The 8852-nt window shown below is 41.0% G+C and overlaps 1 protein-coding gene across 2 annotated transcripts; it reads left to right on the top strand.

The window, feature by feature from the left end:
- The first annotated feature begins 839 nt into the window (after window positions 1-839).
- On the top strand, window positions 840-8644 carry pygo2 (pygopus family PHD finger 2). Of its 2 annotated transcripts, XM_005796518.3 has the most exons (4): window positions 840-981; window positions 3121-3181; window positions 3775-3827; window positions 5957-8644. In XM_005796518.3, exons 2-4 carry the CDS (start codon window positions 3133-3135, stop codon window positions 7604-7606), a joined length of 1752 nt encoding a protein of 583 aa, XP_005796575.1. In that variant the 5' UTR covers window positions 840-981; window positions 3121-3132; the 3' UTR covers window positions 7607-8644. The 2 variants fall into 2 exon arrangements, with proteins under 2 accessions (XP_005796575.1, XP_023200626.1); XM_023344858.1 differs by lacking the exon at window positions 3121-3181.
- Window positions 8645-8852: the final 208 nt, after the last annotated feature.

Below are 8852 nucleotides of genomic sequence, written 5' to 3'. Positions count from 1 at the left end.
TGTTTGTTTTTTGGTTTTGTTTTGCTATTTTTTTCTTTTCTTTTTTTGTATTACAATGTGAAACCCTGATCATTTATTATGGGGTAACGAAAGCACGGAATAAAATGTAAATAACAAAATACAAACAAACAAAAAAATATACAAAATTAGAACACACAAATATATTACCAGGGACCAAAAATCAATGAGAAAATTATTATAAATTCACAAAATTTGAGATACAAATATCTCAAACAAATTCAATAAAAGCAGATGAAATATAATGACTTAATACGATTTTTTTGATTCGGTACGAAAACTTTCAGGAAAACAAGATCCTCTCTATAATATAATATAACATAATATAATATCTCAAGGTTTAAATTTTAGCAGCATGCACTTACAATGTTGTTTCACCACAATTCATGCAACTATTGTTCAAGACAGCAATAACTTAAGACAAATCAATTTACATGTGGCATATTAGTTTTAATCCCATTTCACCCAAATAATTGACAGCTTTTTATTGAAATGCAGGTTGGGAAACGGGCTGTTTAGACCAGCTCTGCATATTTTAGACTAGCCAAAAGTGTGGGTGTGATTTTTTTTAAATATAAATTTATCTTAGACCATTTTTGCTATTTTTCTGCAAGGCGGTATAGATACACCTTTCTATTTGCACTTGTACTATCGAATTCAAGAAAAGTGGGCATTTTATGTACCAAAGATGGCGGTGAAATAAGTGGTAAACACTTACCAACACCCCTATTTGTGTGACGAAATGCAACCGTCCGTGCTGCTCGCTGCCCCTGCTTCTCCCTCTTTGTCCGGTAGCGGCAGAAAGGCCGTGATAATTATGACCGAAATTTGCGTTTTTGAATGAATTACAGTTGAATGGTGGATCAACAAGCACACACCGTGTGAGGACTGGTTTGCTGGCAATGACACACCAGCGAGTTTCATTTTAAAGGACAGCACAGCAGAGCAAGCATCGGAGAAAGGGTACAGTTTGCTTCCACCATAGCCTGCCAGATGGCTAGCAATCTGCAGCTAGCTCGCTAATGTTAGCATAGCAAACAGCAAGTTCACACAACCTAATCGATTCCTTTGTGCTATACATTATGTGATATGTGTTAAAATTATTTGCACCTGCTCATACATGACTGTAGAGACACATATGGTAGAGTTTTTTTAAATGATTTGTACGAGTTTTGAGTGAAAATCTCAACACTGCTGGTTAGCCACATTGGGTAACGTGGCTAACTGGTTAACAAACGTAGCGTCCTGCAAGTTGCTAACCAAACATCTGCAAGTGATTAGAGGAGGACGGGGAGCTCTGTACCGTATACCTACTGACTAACAGCTGGTAGTACGAAAACCAGCATCAACCAACAGAAAGAAGCTGGGTTGCGTCTACACGAAATTGGTACGGAGCCCTGCAAGTGCCAGATGTAGTAATAAAAATAGAAGTTGGGAACATACGTTTGCTAAGTTTAGGAAACGTGTGCACAGATATGCAAAATGGCATGATCAGCATCTAGAATTCAAACTTTCTAATGATACCTGTCTGGTTTAGATCTCACAAAAATGTGGTAAGCATATAACGCACCAATTTGGACACTTTCAATGGAAAACTCGTTACTCATCGACCAGCTTTGGGAATCTTTTGTGATATATGTTCCATGTTTTTGTCTTATTTAAAGCAAATGATTATCCCAGCGGTCATCAATATATAAACGTTGTGTGGTGCTTCTGATTCTTCTTTAAAGGATAGCTTGGATTTCTGAAATTAGATTCTGTAAAGATATGAGCAGTAATAGTTTTGTTACCTGTGATAGGTAAGGGAAGAGTGAGTTGAGAAGCATATAAATCCACTTGTGAAAGTTTGGACAGATAATCAAATAAAATTCAAAAGTACTTTATCCTTCACACAAAAAGAACAAATCACAATAGAGCTACCCCAACATGCTGCACGGTGCAATTCTAGAGATATATTGACAATTATTAATAATGTTGTAACCCATGGATATGAACAGTCTCAGTTTGCGTAGTATTAAATTGCTAATAGAATGAGTAATAACTTTACAGCACCTCAAAATGTTTGACATAAGATGTCAGAGCTTGGGTCTGGGAATGACATCCGACCCAAATCTGAAAACCAGGGAAGCATAATATGAAAAAATCCTGCAGTTCTGTTGTCATCATCGATTGAAGTTTTCCTCGCACTGATTCTAACCTACTCTGACGTTTTGCATTTAGTAACAACTAGTAGGATTTATTAATAGTTGTGATGCTAAATTTTGCTAAAAATATTAAGGTTTCATGGAAATAACCCAAAATATTTAAACAAAAAAGTGTAACATGGTTTGATGTTTAAAATGACTGACAAAGAAGTTTTTGTTTAAGCATAAATTAATCCAAAAATCTGCCAAGTTTTTGAGGGTTATAAACGACCTAAATTGGAGTTCATGGTTATTAGAGCAGGACAGGAAATTATTATCACAGTACATTGTTTCCTTCTGCATTAAAAACAATATAAAATTGTTAAGCCTTTGTTTCAGATCGTAGTGAGGTTGTTGTCACTTTGTTGACAACAACCTCTTTACTGAAAACACAGCTCAGTACAATTCCTGCTGCACATTGACACAAATATGACAGCAAATCTGTGCATACTGTTGACTAACCCGAATCGGTTAATTTCCCTTTTAATTTCAACTTGTGGCACTTTATGAGCTCCGTAAATTTCTGCTACATAACATTAGTGTTGTCACTTTTGTCTGACGTTGATTTGGTGACCAAATCCTGGCGTGACAGACACCGTGGCTAAAATATTTGCAGACCTGGGCCGGCGTTATTGTACCAGCTAATCCAGTTCACTTTTAAGTGTTAGCCAATGCTGTAGTTACAGTACTGACAGGGAGGTTGAACCTGAGATCCAAAACACAACAACACCAGACAAAACTCTTCAATTAAAGAGTATGTTGCACCATTGAAGAAAAAAAGCAACGTATTGTCGTGTTTTGGACCGCTGGGCCTCTGTGGCAGACTCAACCTGTTGGCATGTAGCCTTCAAGACGTCGTCATTTTTGTAACTTTTTTTTTCCCTTGCATATGAACGGTGATTTGCCACTTCACCAACAGTCATATTAGCTAATGGCTTCCGAATCGGGGAGACTACAGGCGGGACAAGGAAAACGAAAAGGTAGGAATTACCTTCACCCATCTTCCGATCAGATCGGAATCATCCATTACTGCGCTGCAATGGGCTGCACTGGTGCTGTTAGCAAATCACTTTTCGCCTCCCTCATATGTAAACTTCACGACTGTCTTCGGTGGTGGCTGTTTCTCACAGAGTGAGTCTGTGAACAGGTTATTACGTCTATCTTGCTATAAATGTATCTTCAATACCGTTTCCTCGTTCTCATGTCTGAAGTCTTTTCCTGTCTCCCTCATTGACCTTACCTCTTCTGCCTCTGTTTGCGGCCTCTCCCTGTTGGTCTGCCTGGGTCATTTGCGATTCAAGGCTTCATAACGTTGGTGATGATAACGCCTGGATGTTCAGCATTTTGTCCTCATGCCAGTCTATGTCCCATCATTGAATCCATCTCAACTGTTGGACTTGAAAAAGAGGCCCTAGGTCTAAAGCTGCTCCACTCTGTCACTAAGGGGTATTGGCCAATCCAAATGTGATGCTGCACCTGATTGGTGGTAGATCAATAATGTGAGGCATTAAGAGAATGTTGTTTTTTTTTTAGTTACTGAAGTTTCTCCTCCTTCTGTTTTTTCCTACTTCAGCTTCACAGATGAAGAGCCCGGAGAAGAAGAAAGCCAGGAAATCTTCCACTCAGGTGAGGAGGGTGCATCGAGGTTTTCCTTGACAACGTACGGTAGCTCTTAAAAAAATATCCGCCGCTGTGCATCAAGTCAATCAGGATGCACAAAATTGGCCTTTTTAATTTAAAAGAAAATATGAAAAACTTGACTTATACAAAATGACAAGTACAAATATGTGCATAGCTATTTCACATATTTTTGAGTCAATGTTTAATAGATGCGTCTCTGCCTGCAAGAACAAATATGATTCCAGACACAGGTGTCTTTAAACAGTCACTTGAGATTAGGTCTGGGCAATAATCGGTTTTATTGGTTAGTCAAACTTTTTGTTTTTGAAGGTTTAATTTTTGGAAAATCTGGATTTTTTTTTTTCTCTCCAGTGCACTCATAGTTCAGAGTTATGTCATCACTGCCAGAGGCCGGCCATCTTGTTTGACAAGCGTGTTTTGCAGCTTCTGTTTATTTGGACTTTGAATTCCGGTTAAGTCTATGATGATATATAAGACTTTTTTTCTTTTTTAATTATGAGAACATAGTGAGAATATTCGGAGAATAAAATAGTGCATTTATGAAAACTCCAACCCGGAAAATAACAAATATATCACTCAAGGTTTTTTTTCTCAGCAGAACGCTCCTTTGTCATAATTTCAAGACATTTTTCTAGTAAAATTGCATCTTAACTTTGATAATATTATGACTAATTTCTGGTAATTAAAACAAATTCTCTAATACTCTGTTGTACAACTCACAGAAGAGATGATTGAGATATAAGCCACTTTTCGAAAATGTTTTTTGTTGTTTTTTTGTTTTTTTTAGAAAAGAAAGCAAGAAAAACATTCAAATTCAAATCTATTTTTTCATATTCAGTTTGAAAAGTGCACTCAGGTGAGTCATTTTGAGACTATTAGCACAAATTGTACGGAGCTCTGTTGAATTAGGTCAGTCATTTTAAAGGGGGGTGAATATTTATGCAAGTATTTACTTTATGTTGCATATTTTAATTTGTTATTATTTTGTGGAAATCAGATTTCACTAGTGTTTTATGAGTTTTTTATAAAAGCAAAAAAAAGGAAAATTTTGTTGATTAATAAGAGCAACATAAAAGGCGGTGAATACTTTTTTTTTTATAGACACTGTATTCAATTTTAAGAAACTTAGAGCAAAAAAAGGACTCCAAAACCCCCGCAACGCTATCGGCCCTATCTGTCTATCTTGCTTTTTATTTCAAATCTCCATGTTTCTTCACAGTTTATGCTATTATTACTTAGTCTACTTTGTGGGTAAAGGGTAAAAAGGGTGGACTGACACTCCCTGACATTTGTTTTTATTAATGGACTGTTAACATCCAATCTGAATGTTGGGTTTCTGATACAAATACAGAAACCCAAAAAGAAGCCTGAGTTGGTACTCCCTACTTTTAGTTTTTATTACTTGGCTGCTAAAATCTGTGTATCTGAGAGGCACAAAAATCACAGAAGAGTTGATATGTACTACCTAACATCCAGTTGTTTATTTTTACAGCTACTTAGGTTTCTACTATTATTTACTATTTGTTGTTTGCAGTTTATCCATTCTATTGTCTATTCTTTTCTTCTTTTTTTTTACTTTAATGGGAAAGTGAATTGAATAAGAGGTTTTGGGTGGGTGTTTCTCAAGAAGTTATTTTGCACACATCTGCTTTGCCTCCCTTATAAACAGGGTGTATGCCTAGCCATAAAAACTTGTTAAAAGGCTTAAATTCATTTTTCAGAAGTAAGTTGGCCTTTTGTTCTTAAATTTTTTTCTTGACAGGACTATTTAATCGTGTATATTCTGTTTTTTGGGGGATTTGTGGGACTTCACTGTCAGGCCAAAGTTTGCGTCAGACATCTTCATTGGGTTCTGTGATTCGAGACAGTTGAGGCTACCGCTAACTCACTGCTAACATACCCTTGCTAGCTAGCTAGCTTTTTTGCATCCATCATAGGTAAGTGCAAGTTTATGACCAGTTTGCTGGAAAAAGTTCATACATTTCTGTGGTTATATTGGTCTTAAATTCCATTCATAATGGAATTTAAAAGGTCTTAAATTTGAGTGTTAAAATCTGCAGAAAGCTGATAATATTTTCATTCAAATTTTAAAAGCTAAACTTCTTCTGTTTCAGGCGGCGGGGTTCTCCCACCTCACTGAGTTTGCGCCTCCTCCTACGCCCATGGTGGACCATCTGGTCGCCTCCAACCCATTTGACGATGACTTTGGATCTCCGTCCAGACCGAGTGGGGCAGCCGGACCAGGTGGGGCTCCGTTTCTCCCCAGTCCAGGTGCCGGTGGAGGAGGTGGGTATGGAGGTGGAGGCAGAATGGGTCCAGGCATGAACTTCATGGGAGGCCCGAGTGGAAATGGTCCGCCTGGACGCAGACCGCCCTTCGGCCCTCCGAGCAACGCTGGACCACACCAGCAGCTGGGCTTTGGAGGAATGCCCGGCTTTGGAGGCGGAGGAGGTGGAGGCGGTGGTGGTGGAGGAGGCGGGGGAGGTGGATTTCCTCCTGGTGGCCCCTCTCAGTTCAATATGCAACCAAACTTCAGTCCCCCCATGCATCCTGGGCCAGGATTTAACTCCATGTTGTCTCCAGGAGGAATAGGGGGTCCTGGAGCCGGTGGGCCGCCCCATCCTCGTTTCAGCATGCCCCCCCAGCAGCAGCACGGACAGGGCGGACACCCGTTCAACAGCCCACCGTTGCCTGGAGGTGGAGGTCCACGAGGGCCCTTGCCTCCCATGGGAGGAGGCATGGGTCCTGGGATGAACATGATGGGTGGAATGGGTGGTGGCCCTGGTGGCAACATGGTAGGGGGAGGGTTGCCAGGTATGCCTCCTCAAGGACAGTTTCCTCCCTCACAGGAAGGCCCCTACCCTGGCCCCAGTCCGCCAGGGCCCGGCAGCGAGGAAGGGAAGAACTTCGGTGGAGGAGGGGGACCGCCTGGTCCTCCGCCGCAGCAGCAACAACAACAGCAGCAGCTTAACATGAATCCCAACGGCCCCCCAAATAACAACACTACACCCGGCCCTCCTTCTAACTCTGGACCTTCACAACCAGGTGGAGGCTTTCCCGGCCACCCCGATGTCCCACCACAAAGTGCAAACACACCTGGCCAACCTCCGTCAGCTCCACCGCAACCCAACTCTTCTCCTACCGGTCCACTGAACGGATCAGGTCAACCCCAGCACCCGCAGTCCGGTCAGCTGCAGCCCCCCAACAACACCAACACCCCAAACTCCAACAACTCCAATCAGCAGCAGCAACAATCAACTCCGCCAAACTCTGCAGGGTCTTCCTCTTACAACCAGCAGAACAACACTCCCGGTTCCGGAGGACCGCTGTCCAACGCTGCCCCCAACTCAAATCAGAACAACATAGCTAACAACAATGGAGGCAACACTCCTGGCAGCAACCCCAACCCCCCCTCAAACTCCACCTCGACCCCTAACACCCAGTCTCCCCTGCCTCCTGGACCCACGGCCCCGACAACTGGGCCCAGCTCAGGGCCTGGAAAACTCGGCGGACCCGGTATGGTCTTCCCTTGTGGCATGTGTTTGGCGGAAGTACACGACGACCAGGACGCCATCCTTTGCGAGGCTACGTGCCAGCGCTGGTTCCACCGTGACTGTACGGGTCTTACAGAACCGGCGTATGGGCTGCTGACCACAGAAAGCGCCGCCGTTTGGGCTTGTGACTTCTGCATCAAGACCAAGGACATACAGGCCGTGTACGTTCGCCAGGGTTTAGGCCAGCTGGTGGCGGCTAACGAGAGCTGAGCAGCATCGATTGGACAAACGGACTCTGATCTAAATGAATGACCTGTGTGCCATGTCAGCTGCGGCTTGGCCAGCCCTTTACTCGTTCACTACACAAAAGCGACACACTCATCGACTCTGATGCTTAAACGTAGCACTTTGAGTGACTCTAGACAAATACATTTTCCTTCCCCTCCCCGGCAATTAGAGTTTGAAATCATGATGAATGTTACCCACGCTGAGAAATCCGCCTGCCAATCAGCAAAGCACTGACACCAACACACTACCTCAAATCGCTTGTAACTGACTGGCACAGAAACTCCCGCACTGACTGACTCACTGAACCATGTGTGTGCGTGGCGATATTTCCAGCTCACGCACTCAGAAAATTAAATCAGGCGGTGGGACATGATGTTTAAATACTCGCTTTGTACTGGTATGAGTTCAGCAGATTACTGGTTTTAATTAGAAGACGCCCTGGAACGGCTACCAGAAGTAATCAAGGATCCTCCAGTCTGGAATGCGGTTAAACTATTTGGTTAAGTGTGGAAAAAAGAAAATGAGTAGGGAAAATTGTTTTGTATTTCTTTCCTTTTTTTCGTCATTTTATCCTTCCAGTATTTCCTTGTTTCTACCTTCTCCTATCTTCCATCTGTCCTTCCTTTTTCTTTCTCTTCTTCCTTTTCCTACTTTATTCTTCTTTGTCTTTTCATCCCACTGTTTTTCAATGTCCTTCCTTTATTCCCTTTCTTCTTTACTTCCTTTCATTATGTCCTTTTCTGTGTGACTTGACTCCTACATACACTTCCTTTTTTCCACTATTCTGTGCTGCTTTTTGCTTTTCTTGTAGGACTGGGTGATAAATCGGTTTTATTGATTAATCAAATTTTTATTTTTGAAGATTACATTTTTGGAAAATCATGATTCAGGAAACCCAAAGTTGCTTCTTTGTTTGACAGATTCAAACGAAATTTGAATTTAGACTTATTTTAAAATTTGAATTTCAAGCAAAATTATCTTTTAAAACATTTATTCAAAAGAATATTACAACAAAATATTAGGGCAAGGCTAAGATTGTTTTTAAAAATCTAAATTATTATTTATTTTGATTATTTTGTAAGATTGTTTATTTTTATGATAAAAATAAATACATTTACCAGAAGCTGTAATATTAGGAGATTAAAGTATTATTTCTTGAGAATTCCAACACAAAGTTGAATTAAAATGAGGAATGTTGAGCATCTTTTAACGTTATACTTTGGTTTAG

This window comes from Xiphophorus maculatus, chromosome 13 (assembly GCF_002775205.1).
Source record: "Xiphophorus maculatus strain JP 163 A chromosome 13, X_maculatus-5.0-male, whole genome shotgun sequence".
Classification (NCBI taxonomy): Eukaryota; Metazoa; Chordata; class Actinopteri; order Cyprinodontiformes; family Poeciliidae; genus Xiphophorus; species Xiphophorus maculatus.
The sequence above is the reverse complement of the archived record's forward strand: the minus strand, read 5'-3'. Positions and strand labels throughout refer to the sequence as shown.

Coding starts and splice junctions, on each gene's coding strand:
- pygo2 (XM_005796518.3), top strand. CDS start 3,133: ATGGCTTCCGAATCGGGGAGACTACAGGCGGGACAAGGAAAACGAAAA. Junction 3,182..3,774: donor GGGACAAGGAAAACGAAAAG/GTAGGAATTACC, acceptor TTCCTACTTCAG/CTTCACAGATGAAGAGCCCG. Junction 3,828..5,956: donor CCAGGAAATCTTCCACTCAG/GTGAGGAGGGTG, acceptor CTTCTGTTTCAG/GCGGCGGGGTTCTCCCACCT.